Source organism: Leuciscus leuciscus (genome assembly GCF_965113295.1).
Source record: "Leuciscus leuciscus genome assembly, chromosome: 16".
Classification (NCBI taxonomy): domain Eukaryota; kingdom Metazoa; phylum Chordata; class Actinopteri; order Cypriniformes; family Leuciscidae; genus Leuciscus; species Leuciscus leuciscus.
The window spans coordinates 8,970,883-8,984,489 of record NC_138740.1 but is presented as its reverse complement, the minus strand read 5'-3'; the positions used below and the strand labels follow the sequence as shown (position 1 = coordinate 8,984,489).

The window sequence follows — 13,607 nt, the reverse complement described above, 5'->3', positions numbered from 1 at the left end:
ACCTACCAAAGTTTGTGAAAATGGCATGCAACAGAAAGGAGTTGAGAAAGTTTCAGCGAGTGTTTTCAGAGTTGATATCCAGCCTCCTACACAACCCAGCAAGCCTGTTGAATTGGCTTTGCCTCTGGCAGAGCGCACCAGTTGCTTTTTATAGGCTTCGCTGCTCTGACTCAAAGTCTACCCAGAGTGCAATCCCTTGAAGGCAAATTTATTTACCAATTTGTTGCATGGTTAGAGTGATTGATGATCAATCATTGGATGTGACAGGTAGAGGACTTTCTGCAGTCTGCCCACTGTGCTGAAAACCACGTCATTGGCATTCACAGTGACCAGCCGCGGCTCGTCAGTAATGTTCGTCAAAATATGCATCCAAACATAGACCTCTATATTCACTGAATTAATCATATGTTGTAAATGTGTTCAGCATTCTGCAGCAAAAAATTTGTCCGATTTTCTAGACTATTTTAAGTTGTAAAATGAGCAGGATATATTAAAACGAAGCACATACTAAGCGGGGCAGCCGGTCTATGTGCCCTCCCTAACTACAGTGCCCCACAAATTTACAATGTAAATGTCTGGTGAAATATAGAACTACAGCGCACTCTAATTGAGAGCCATTGGGCCCTATCATACACCCGGCGCAATGAAGCGCCAAGCGTGACGCAAGTGTGTTTTGCTAGTTTCAGCCCGATGCAGTTATTTTCACATCCTGCACCATGTTGTTGAAATTGCAAATGCATTTGCACCCATTTGTGCACCCATGGGCTGCTGGTCTGAAAACGAAGTGTGTTCAGGAGCATTGTTGATGCGTTGCTATTTTGAGGCAACTGAAATAGACTGAGCCATTGACCAACTGAAACCTGGTCTAAAGTCAATAGCGCAAATTTTTTTTTTGTGTCATTTTAAAGAGTGTGTTAGTAATGTGCGGCTATAGGCGCGTTCACAACGCCCGTACACTCTGCTTATTACACACACAGGGACGTGCAGCAGCACACAAACATGCCAAATATTAAAAATAAAAGGATTACAATGTAAAATATTAATATTGAGTACATAAAGATATGGTGGAATCCAGCTTGTCCCGTAGATGATCTGCTTATGTGCTTTAACCTCGCGCACTAGTAGATCTGTTTCCTTGCTAGAGAAGCAGTCAGTCTTTCCGCTAGCAAATTCCATCATGTAAATCGCGAATCCGCCATGGCACGAGAGCAACTGGCTTTTAAAGGGAATGGGAAATGAGACTCTGGTTGGTTTATTTCACGTTACGCCCAAAACGCACCCATTACTCATTAAGAGAATAGGAACAACCCTTTTAGACCATGCGTGCCGACCATTTTTCCCATCGTTTAACTAGCAAAAGTGGATTTGGACATAAGTGCACTTGCGCCATGCGCTTTAGACCATGTGCTTAGATTGGTAAAATAGGGCCCATTGGGGCAGATTTCAGGCTGCCCCGCTTATTTTCACGTAAACCTTGCTCCAGATCAAGACGATATCATTCTGCCTCAACCATGTGTCTGCATCAGGTCAGTTACCAGTTGGCATGTCTGTTCTTCCTATGTGGAGTAGCATATCAAATAATGAAGGTATAAATCCTTTAGTTTAAACGTGCTCATGTGAATAACCTTTATATACAGTAGTTCTTTTGTGTTTGTTTTATGTTTGTTCTGAGAATAGACATGACTTTGTTTTCCTCACTGCAATTCCAACACATCTTGCAAAATTCTAAAACAATATTCGGAGGCAATAAATACTACATTAGGCAATTCTAAGATGGTATTCTATGCGTTTGTCGTGTGTACTAAAGCCTGTCAATCATCATCAGAGCGCCACCCTCAGACTGAATAACGCAAGGAAATTAGAATTCTGCCAAAAATGTGACTGATGTGTTCAGCGATTAGAATATAAAGCTTACAAAATGTTCTTCATAAACTAGCGCTAAGACCCAGAATCTGCCCTACCTAAATTTACAGACAGGAGCCGCTACTGGCAGTGACAATTTCACCTTTTACCACCCACTAAAGACAAGCCTCATCACCCTAGCCTGACATTAGCATCAACACAACATTGGGAAACATTTACTGACAAATCATTGCAGTAAAGGTGTCTTACATTACTGACATGATTGCCACAAAAAATTATTTTGACGCAAGCCTACCCTGGTGAAAAAATTTAATAAAAATGCTACAGTAAGTATACTTGCAGCCAGACTAATTTAGGGCTACTTCAAGTGTGTTAATGATTAGTGCACTAGACACACAGATACGTTGTGGCTGTACCAGGTATCAGACAATGATGGAATGTTTTAAGACAATTTATTCAAAAAGACAGTTGAATAAATTACAGGGTTGGTCTTTTTAATATACAAACAGTCAAATAAATACGTCAATCATATAACATTTGACACACACACAGACAATACCACTTCAGAACTGGGGGATTCGTCTAGCCCAGCGGTTCCCAAACTTTTTTTCCTGCGCACCCCCTTCTATGTCCCAACCGGGTTGGCGCACCCCCAATCCCCACTTCAAAAAAATAACGTTTGTTTTATCGCCATATAAAGACTCATGTTTAATCATGCGCAAATAATAAGGGCTGGGTATTGTTCAAAATCTTTCGATCCGGTGCCAATTTTCGATACCTCAGTTTCGATGCCGGTTCCTAACTATACTTTTTTCGATACCGATTTTATGAAATCCATTTTAACATAACACATTACATCAGAAAAATTTTGGGTTTATTTTTTTCAGTTTGACTCATGCTCCTTAGCCAGTGCACAAAGGAACAAAAGAAGCACAAAGGAACAATATATATATATAAGAGCTCACCAAAGCTGAATTTGTTTGATCAAAAATACAGTAAAACTTGTAATATTGTGAAATAGTATTACAATTTAAAATCTTATTTGAATATGTTTCAAAATGTAATTTATTCATGTGATGTCAAAGATGAATTTTCTAAATCATTACTTCAGTGTCACATGACCCTTCAGAAATATGAAAACAGTTTGCTGCTTAATATTTTGGAAACTATAATTTTTTTCATGATTCTTTGATGTATACAATTTTCAAAAGAACAGCATTTATTTAAAAACGAAATATTTTGTAACATTACTCATGTGACATGTTTTACTTTTGATCACTTTAATGCATCCTTACTGAAAAAAAATTCTGACTAACCAACACATTTTTGAACGGCAGTGTACATTCAGTTGGTCATTGCAATATAAACACTATCAGACTGATCAACAATGTATATCTTCATTTACCAGTCGAAGACGGAGCAACTTTCTGCTATTATGTTTACTCCGTGCACTGTCAAGGGCTTCATCATATTTGTCGTGGTACCGGTCTTTGCAGCAATTATTTTACCGCAAATACTGCATCGCGCGCTGTTGGCATCGAGCCTGGAGAAATGTACCCACACTTTTGATCGACTTTTCCACATCTTTATGGTATTGTGTGTGTGTGTGCTCGCGTCTCATATGAGTATGTGCGCGGAGAGTTTGTGTGCTCGGGTCACATTGAGTATGTGTATGTGTGCGAGTTTGTGTGTGTGTGTGCTCGCGTTTCATATAAGTATGTGCGTGGAGAGTTTGTGTGTGTGCGCGCGCGCGTCTCATATGAGTATGTGCGCGGAGAGTTCCGTGCGTCTCGTGTGTGTAGAGTTTGCTTGTATGTGCGTGAGCGACTTTAGGTGTGTCGTTGTGCATTTCATATGTATTTGTTTTCTCAAAAACAAATAAATTATAGTTTTTTTATTTAAAATAAAAGGAAAGGGAATTTACAAAGGAAATTTTTACTGTTCATGTTTTTTTATTGTATGGAAAAATCTCACTTAAAAAAACAGACCGCCATTACATTTTTCCTCTCGCGCACCCCCTGGTGGTAGCTCGCGTACCACACTTTGGGAATCCCTGGTCTAGCCTATCCAGTAAACACGGCAACCAAACGTGCTACCTCACACACAGCACCACACCACCCGTTGTGACACTGCAGACCGACAGCCGGACCACCACCACACACAGAGGACTCTGGCTAATACTGGCACCCCAATTCTGAAGGGAAAAGAAAACAATGTAAGACACAAACAAACACATACACTTTCCAAATAAAAATAATCAGTCAATGAATGTTTATCACATGCTGCCAGAAGGAATTAGGTCATCACCGATGGCGGCAGCTCACTAGCGGGCGCCCACTACCAGTCACCAGCACATAAACGCAAAGTGTAGTCACCGACTTCCGTTATACAAGAAACATTCATCAAAACACATAAGAAAACAAACGCTCAAAAACAAAAGATTTAAAAGAAAAGAAAAAGAAAATGGCAAACACATTCACAGAAGAATCTAGCCTGGGAAAACCCAGACAACTTCCGGCAAATTTTAATTTGCTCTGCAAGTAGTTTGGCAAAGAGCTCATTCAAGCCCATTTCTAATCCGTCGAAATCGCGGCACCAATCAGAAACGTTGGGGCAGGCTTTACACAATTACGATCGCTCTGATTGGTTTTAGGTCTATCCAATTGCGCCCAGAGGCATTTGAGCGACGTCCGTTGGTTACGCCCCTTTGGAAATGAGTTATTAATGAAGCTTTGCCAGACCATAACTCAGTTTCTACTGAGAATGGTCTGGTTTTAACCAGGCTAAGAAGAATCCACAATAATGGTGACAAACACGTAGCTATTCGCCACTGTACCCCACGCAAGTCCCATGGTCAATACATACCTGAAAATACTAAATTTAAATGTGTCACTTCGGGCTGCAAACGCACGACCGTCCTTAAGAACCTCTTTGTTAAAATGAAATGGTCATATAGCTGGACATACGAATCCACAATAAATGTGTCGTTTCAGTAAGAAGCAAAATATTGATTGAAGTGAACAGCACACAAAGGGAAACGATCCATTCTGTCTGGACACGTTTCCAATGCAGTCAGCATATGACTCATACAGGTAGTTAGCGATCCATCTATCCTAAAAGCGCTGTATAAAGCCTAGCAGTGCCCCACAAAGCCTGCTGCAACACCTCCTGGCCCCCGTATCACTATTAAACAAATAAAACAAGACGTTTAAGTAGGGGTGGGCGATATGGCAAAAATATCATAACACGATTTTTTTCAGGAAAATCACGATTAACGATTTTATCACGATTCTTTTTATGTTGGTTTATGTTACTATTTTGTGACTGAGCATTACAGCCAATCTAATGTCCATATTTTAAAAACAAAGCCTTAGGTAACAAAATAACAAAATAAAAAAATGGCAGACAGGGGCGAAGATAAATATATTTGTCATTATTTTCTTTGTTATTAAATATTAAGATCAAAGATACACATTACACATACACAACTTAATATACAAATTAAATAGGCTAAACAGTGCTTTACGTTTTCAGCTACAGTATTAACAGTAGCATTGAAGAAAGTAATTAAATGAACAAATATGAAAATAAAACAAAACAGACTTCACTGTATAAATTATACATTGATACTTATTAAAGCTACTATTAAAGTTATCAGTCAAGAGCAGTGAGTGATTTTCTCTTTGCATTTTGTTGTTTTATTCAAATTATCATAAATTCAAATTATCATAATTTACTCTCTCAAGTTGTTTTAAACTCGAATAAGTTTCTTTCTTCTGTTGAAAATAAAAGTTATTTGGAAGAATGTGGGTAACCAAACAGTTGACAACCATAGTATATTTTTCTCCTATGGAAGTCAATGGGGACCAGCTATACTGTTTTGATAGCCACATTCTTCAAAATATTAATATTAGAAAAATATTAGAAACTATTAGAAGGAAATTAAAACAGGTTTGGAACAACATTAGAGTGCGTAAATGATGAGAGAATTTTTATTTTGGGGTGAACTATCCCTCTAAGGACAAGCGGCAGCGTGTTTACTATTGCTACTGTCTCTTTAAGAGCTGCACGCGACGCGTCTAATATATACGCATTTGACAAGCAGATTTTCTCTAAATTTTCTCTTGTTTGCTTTCACTTTAGACATCACCGACTTTGTTTATGTAAACCTTGTGTGTGTTTAACAGTATAAGCACAATAAGACTCGAAAGATAACTTAGTCCAGTATCCAGGCGCTGGTAGACAGGCTTTTAGTGCGTGTGAGCTTCACATGTACGCGCTGAGAAACGCACACGTTAGAACAGCGCATCAGCACGCGAATTAAATGTTTAACCGACAAGGCATTAAAGCACATGCAAATTGTGAACTTTTGTGAACTGCAGTGTCCCGTTCCGCTGCGTTAACATTTTATGTGAATATACGTCGCGTTGTTCAGTATGTTGGGACAGAGGCGCCAGAACAGATATAATGCACGATTCTACGATATTTCTTCAAAATCAGATCGTGGAGACATTTTAATCGTCCACGATCAAAAATCGTCATATCGCACACCCCTACGTTTAAGTTAAGAAAATATAGTTTATTGACCCAAATGTTAAACCAACATAACCAGGGATGTAGTGGAGGCTAAACGCACGTAAACGCCGTTTACGCACCTCCCAAAATTTGGAAATAGCGTTTGCTCACCTCCAAAGTGCGTTTATCCACCTCTACATTGCGTTTATCCACCTCTAAATTTCACGTTATTTGAGAGGACATCTGCATTCTGGTAAGACCTACCTGACCGGTACTGCACCTCAGAGTCAAAGGCCGCTTGCTCGGCCGCCCACCGCTGTTCAGTGGCTCCCAATTTTGCAGTAGCCAGGTTACTTAGCGGGTTATTATCTGCACCTAGGCCTGCATAGCTGGCATCAATCTCCAAAATAAACGGTAACTTAAAGTCTGCATATGCCAGAACCGGCGCGGTAGTTAGTTTCTGCCCTAAGGTCTGAAACGCTTGTTCGCACTGTTTGGCCCACAACACCGTCCAAACTTTCCTGTATTAATACTAGTATTAATGACTCATTCGTATGGTTCCATAAATGTATTTATAAAAATGTGAAAAGGTTCCATTGGGGCCAATTTTTTAAGGACTTAAAAGCAGAAATGTTATACATTACATTTATTCTTCTTTATGTATTGTTTAAGCTATGTGGTTTAAGTGGTTTAAGCTTAGTGGTTTAAATAATTGTTACATGAGGGTTGTTGCATTGCCATGGCAACAAAGTTGTAAAACTGATACAAAATTTACAAGGTTACTAAGCATTTTGTTCCACACTAAAACCATGTTCCCTATCGTCCGGTCACTACGACGTACGTCGTGGTGAACGACGAATAGGAATCTCGCTAGAGAGGCCAATCTACTTCGAGTGAAACTAAAACAAGCCAATACACATTGGCGTGCAATCATTTGTATCAGCTGCGCAGCCTCGCAGCGGGGGTATTTAACGAGCAGCTGATGCGATTGCACTTCAGCTTTTTGCTTCGGAGCCAAGCACTTCGATGCGTCTTCTGAGAGTGGAAGGAAACGAGCCTTTTGGATTTCTCTTTCGGTGCGGGTGTCACAACACGGCAGCGGGGACAGTCTTCTTTTTCTTCTTTGTGTGTTTGTCTTTCTGTGGTTTGTCACGGTAAACTGAGCAAACAAAAAAGGCTGTTTTTACAGCTGGTAAGGTGCGCCGCGAGCGCTCAAAGGCTGTTATTACAGCTGGTAAGACAGCGAGAAGAGAGAGAGCGCACAGACGGGTGCACATTCCCGTTTGTGTTCGCAGTGTCTGTTCCCCCTGTGTGTTTCAGCACCAGTGAGAGCAGTCCCTAAAAGAGCTTACACAGATAGAGAGCGTCTTTTTCAAGTGAGAAAAAATGACTTTCTATCTGTGTGTTTCTGGATGCGGTCGTTACCTGGGCTCACAGGATGGTCACAAACGCTGCCTCGTGTGTCTGGGCATTAAACACGCTGAGGCAGCGTTTGTGGATGAGTCATGTACCCATTGTGGGAAGATGACCATCGCGGAGCTGCGGTCGAGACTCACGTTCCTGCAAAGGGGCGGAGTCCCCGTGCCGCTGCCTCGATCCAATCCTCCTCAGAGGGTTGCTTCGGGCAGTGACGTGGGTGACCTGAGGATCACGGTGAGCGCGTCTCCTTCGGGGAACCAACCCCCTAGGAGCCCTCACCCCTCTCATGCTCCGCAGCCAGTTGAGCCCCCATTGGAGAAAGCTGGACCATCCTCGCGGTGTGTACCGGTTGTCTCCTTTGGGGCTCCCTGTGAGGATCAGATGTCGATCGCGGCATCGGAGGGTGGGTCAGATGTCTCTGCGGATGACGACTCAGCGCCGTTACCTCCTTCGGGTGTGTCAACGATGCCTGAGACGGACCCGGAGATGATGGCCATGCTTTCCCGGGCCGCCAACGGGGTCGGGCTCGTGTGGAATCCTCCACCGTGTCCCGAACCCTCGAGGTTGGACGATTGGTATCTCGGGGTGGCGCGCGCTGGTTCTCAGCAACCCACCCCAGTGCCTTTCTTCCCGGAAGTGCATGAGGAGCTTACGGGGACGTGGACGGCACCTTTCACTGCCAGAAACCGTTCCGGTGGCTCCTCCTCCCTCACCACCCTTGATGGCGGGGCAGCTAAGGGATACACGCGCATCCCGCCAGTGGAACGGGCCGTTGCTATGCAACTGTGCCCTAACTCCACTTGGCGCGGAGAACCGTGTCTCCCTTCACGGGCCTGTAAGTACTCGTCGGATCTAACCGGCAAGGCTTACAAGGCCTGTGGGGAAGCTGCCTCTGCCATGCACGCCATGGCGTTGCTGCAGGTTCATCAGGCCAAGGCACTGAAGAACCTGCACGAGGGTGGTCATGATCCCCAAGTTCTTCAGGAACTTCGTATCGCGACGGACCTCGCGCTTCGTGCGACGAAGGTGACCGCGCGGTCGGTGGGTCGTGCGATGTCCACCATGGTGGTCCAGGAACGCCATCTCTGGCTGTGTCTGGCGGACATGCGGGAGACCGACAAGCTCCGGTTCCTTAACGCCCCCGTGTCCCAGACCGGCCTCTTCGGCGACGCGGTCGAGAACTTCGCCCAGCAGTTCTCGGCTGTACAAAAGCAGACTGAGGCCATCCGTCACATCCTGCCGCGGCGGCCAGCTGCTGCTCCCACCCCTCCGTCTGCGGCTCCTCAGTCTGCTCGTCGCCGAGGGCGGCCTCCTGCGTCTGCCCCTGCTCCCGCGCCGCCGCAGCAGCCTCCATCTAAACGGCGCCGTGGAGCCAGTCGCAGGCGGGCCGCCCCGCCCGTCCAGGACCCCGCTAAGAAGGGCGGCAAAGCCAGGAGCAAGCGGCCCTAGGACGGGCGACCCAGAGATGGCAGGGACTGCTCTCCAGGAGACGATGACCGCATCGCTCCATCCCCCAGAAGAGGGCCGGGTGGAAAATCCTTGTTTTCCTTTTGTTTTTGTTCCGCCGCTGGCCTCAAAACCAGCGGTACCCACATTTTCAATAAAAGAGCAGTTTCTTACATCTCTGGGTCCGAAGAGGGCCCGGAGAGCAGTGGGGGGAGAGAATCCTCACCACTCTCATCCGCCTCTTCTATCGCCAGCAGGCAGAAGTGTGCAGTTCGAGGACGCAACCAAGCCGCCTCCTGCACCTCCGGCCTCGTGGAATCAGGTAAGTGTTGCACAGCACACTCAGACTCCGCTACGGGCTGCCTCCCAGAGAGAGCCTCCCGAGTCGAGCCCCTGTGTTCCACCTCGCTGCCCCACTCCGGGTACGCCTACGGTCCCTTTGGTCCCGCTTGTACGGTCTCTGCGAGCCTGGTTAGCGCTCCCCAGTCCGTCTCGCTGGCTCATTCGGACCATCAGGCTCGGCTATGCGATTCAGTTCGCCCGGCGTCCCCCCAAGTTTCGGGCCATCCACTCCACTACAGTGAGAGCAGCCGATGCCCATGTCTTGCGCGCGGAGATCGCAGTCCTACTGGCAAAGGATGCGATAGAGCCGGTCCCTCCAGCCGATATGAGGTCAGGGCACTACAGTCCCTACTTCATTGTACCCAAGAAAGGAGGTGGGTTACGACCGATCTTGGACCTGCGAGTTTTGAATCGGAGCCTTCACAAGCTACCGTTCAAAATGCTTACGCAGAAACGCATTTTCGAATGCATCCGTCCCCAAGATTGGTTCGCAGCGATCGACCTGAAGGTCGCGTACTTTCATGTCTCGATTCTTCCTCGACACAGGCCGTTTCTGCGCTTTGCATTCGAGGGTCGAGCATATCAGTACAAGGTCCTGCCCTTCGGGCTGGCCCTGTCCCCCCGTGTCTTCACGAAAGTCACGGAGGGGGCCCTTGTTCCCATGAGAGAACAGGGCGTTCGCATTCTCAACTATCTCGACGACTGGTCATACTGGCACACTCTCGAGATCAGTTATGCGAACACAGGGACCTCGTGCTCAGGCACCTCAGCCAGCTGGGCCTTCAGGTCAACTGGGAGAAGAGCAAACTCGCCCCCGTGCAGAGGATCTCCTATCTCGGTATGGAGTTGGATTCGGTCGCACAGACAGCGCGCCTCACAGAGCAACGCGCTCAGTCGGTGCTGAACTGCTGGAACTCGTTCAAAGGCAGGACGGCGGTCCCACTGAAATGTTTTCAGAGGCCCCTGGGGCATATGGCAGCGGCAGCAGCGGTAACTCCGCTCGGGCTGCTCCATATGAGACCGCTTCAGCACTGGCTTCACGGCCGAGTCCCGAGATGGGCGTGGCATCACGGCACTCACCGGGTGGCAACCACACCGGCGTGCCGCCAGACCTTCAGCCCGTGGTCAGACCCCTCGTTCCTTCGGGCAGGAGTCCCCTTGGAACAGGTGTCCAGGCATGCTGTGGTATTCACAGATGCCTCTGCCACCGGCTGGGGTGCCACGTACAACGGGCATGCAGTGTCAGGGGTGTGGACGGGCCCCCAACTGCACTGGCACATCAACTGCCTCGGCACATCAACTGCCTCGAGTTGCTAGCAGTTCGTCTCGCTCTGAGCCGCCTAAAAAGGCCACAACAGGGCAGAGACGTGCTGGTCCGTACGGACAACACTGCGACCGTTGCGTACATCAACCGTCAAGGTGGTCTACGCTCCCGTCGCATGTCGCAACTCGCCCGCCATCTCCTCCTTTGGAGTCAGAAGCGTCTGAGGTCGCTTCGAGCCATGTATGTCCCCGGTGTGCTCAACCGTGTGGCCGACGAGCTATCACGAGCTGTGCTCCCGGGAGAATGGCGACTCCACCCCCAGGTGGTTCAGCTGATCTGGAGAGAGTTCGGGGAGGCTCAGGTAGACCTGTTTGCCTCCTCAGAGACCTCCCACTGCCAGCTGTTTTACTCCCTGACCGAGGGAACACTCGGCACGGACGCACTGGCTCACAGCTGGCCCCGGGGCCTCTGCAAATATGCATTTCCCCCAGTGAGCCTACTTGCACAGACCCTGTGCAAAGTCAGGGAGGACGAGGAGCAGGTCCTTCTGGTGGCTCCCTATTGGCCCACCCGGACTTGGTTCCCAGAACTCATGCTCCTCGTGACAGTCCCTCCCTGGCCCATTCCTCTGAGGAAGGATCTTCTGACTCAGAGACGGGGCACCCTATGGCACCCGCGTCCAGACCTCTGGAAACTCCATGTCTGGTCCCTAGACGGGACGCGGAGGTTCTAGGTGACTTACCCCCAGAGGTACTTAACACCATCACTTCTGCGCGAGCGCCGTCTACGAGACGTGCGTACGCCTTGAAGTGGAACCTGTTCGTCGAGTGGTGTTCCTCCCGTAGAGAGGACCCCCGAAGATGTTCGATAGGGTCAGTGCTTTCCTTCTTGCAGCAAGGGTTGGAGCAAAGGCTGTCTCCCTCCACCCTTAAAGTACATGCTGCTGCTATTTCAGCATATCATGACCACATAGATGGCAAAACAGTTGGGAAGCACGACCTGGTCGTCAGGTTCCTTAGGGGGGCGAGACGATTAAATTCTCCTCGTCCCCCCTCCATACCCTCTTGGGACCTTTCCCTGGTGCTCCGAGCACTTCAGGATGCTCCCTTTGAGCCTTTGCAGTCAGCAGACTTAAAGCTTCTCTCCTTGAAGACTTTGCTGCTGATTGCACTGGCTTCGATCAAGAGGGTAGGGGACCTGCAAGCATTTTCGGTCGACGAATCGTGCCTAGAGTTCGGGCCGGGTGACAACCATGTTGTACTGAGACCCCGGCCTGGCTATGTGCCCAAGGTTCCTACCACTCCCTTTAGAGATCAGGTAGTGAACCTGCAAGCGCTGCCCCTGGAGGAGGCAGACCCAGCCCTGGCTTTGCTCTGTCCCGTTCGCGCTCTGCGTATGTACGTGGACAGAACTCAAAGCATCAGGACCTCAGACCAGCTCTTTGTCTGTTACGGAGGCCAGCAGAAGGGAAAGGCTGTCTCCAAGCAGAGGATGGCCCACTGGATAGTGGATGCCATCGCCTTGGCTTACCAAGCTCAAGGCGTGCCCTGCCCGCTCAGGTTGCATGCACACTCCACGAGAGGCGTTGCATCCTCCTGGGCGCTGGCACGTGGCTCCTCGCTAACAGATATCTGTAGAGCTGCGGGCTGGGCGACACCTAACACGTTCGCTAGATTCTATAGCCTACGTGTAGAGCCTGTGTCCTCCCGTGTTCTCACCCTAAACGGGTAGAAGCACTGTGAGTACCGGCTCTGTCGGCTTGCTGCATCCTACTGTGCATCCTTATTGCTCCAGAGTCGAACCTGTTGAGTCCTCCAACACCCTCGGCACGGACATGGCGGAGCGTCCAGTGCCAGGCCTTTTTCCGCTGAATCCTTGAGATCCGGGTCTAGGCTGGGTCCCATATGTGTGACCCTACGGGGATCCCATATGTGTATATTCTCCACGGCTGCTCCTAAACGGAAGCCCGTGTCTTTCCCTTGGGCTAAGTCACCCATTATTCATATGCAGTACAACCCTCGGGTTAGTCCATATGTCTATTCCCACATAACTCTTCTTAAGAATGTGGCTCCCGCAGCGTTCCCCTCCCTCAGATCGGGCACGCTTTCCCAGTGTTATCCAATAATCTCACTGTATGGGTTATAACGGAACAACAGTGACGGATACTCTCGGTGTAAGCCTTCTCCTATCGTTCTTCCAGGCAAGAAGGTGTGGAGGCTTACACAGGGCGCTGGATGGGGTGCAGCAGCTGTGGCGCTTTGGTAGGGATTCCTATTCGTCGTTCACCACGACGTACGTCGTAGTGACCGGACGATAGGGAACGTCTCGGTTACATATGGTAACCCTCGTTCCCTGAGGGAGGGAACGGAGACGTACGTCCCGTCGCCACATCTGCTGCTACCCGCAGGGGCGTCCAGCTTTTTCAGGCTTGGCTCCTCAGCAAAAAACTGAAGTGCAATCGCATCAGCTGCTCGTTAAATACCCGCGCTGCGAGGCTGCGCAGCTGATACAAATGATTGCACGCCAATGTGTATTGGCTTGTTTTAGTTTCACTCGAAGTAGATTGGCCTCTCTAGCGAGATTCCTATTCGTCGTTCACCACGACGTACGTCTCCGTTCCCTCCCTCAGGGAACGAGGGTTACCATATGTAACCGAGACGTTATTATGCATGTTGTTTGTCTTGCTATATTTTTGAAACAGTATTTTAACATGTAGCTACAGATATACCCTATTCACTTCCATTGAAAGTGCCTCACT

The 13,607-nt window shown here is 47.9% G+C and overlaps 2 protein-coding genes across 2 annotated transcripts in view; both read left to right on the top strand.

Moving 5' to 3' along the window:
* Window positions 1–13,607, top strand: part of kctd16b (potassium channel tetramerization domain containing 16b) — a 118,943-nt gene that overhangs the window by 7,391 nt on the left and 97,945 nt on the right. The gene's annotated exons all lie outside the window — the stretch shown is intronic.
* Window positions 7,852–9,306, top strand: LOC309477881 (uncharacterized protein). Its single transcript, XM_082141372.1, has 2 exons — window positions 7,852–7,922; window positions 7,990–9,306. Exons 1-2 carry the CDS (start codon window positions 7,884–7,886, stop codon window positions 9,244–9,246), a joined length of 1,296 nt encoding a protein of 431 aa, XP_081997498.1. The 5' UTR covers window positions 7,852–7,883; the 3' UTR covers window positions 9,247–9,306.

Bases quoted from the DNA above. Each gene is read 5' to 3' on its own strand.
- LOC309477881 (XM_082141372.1), top strand. From the start codon at position 7,884: ATGTACCCATTGTGGGAAGATGACCATCGCGGAGCTGCG. The intron at 7,923-7,989 runs GTCGAGACTCAC...AATCCTCCTCAG, and splicing joins ATGACCATCGCGGAGCTGCG to AGGGTTGCTTCGGGCAGTGA.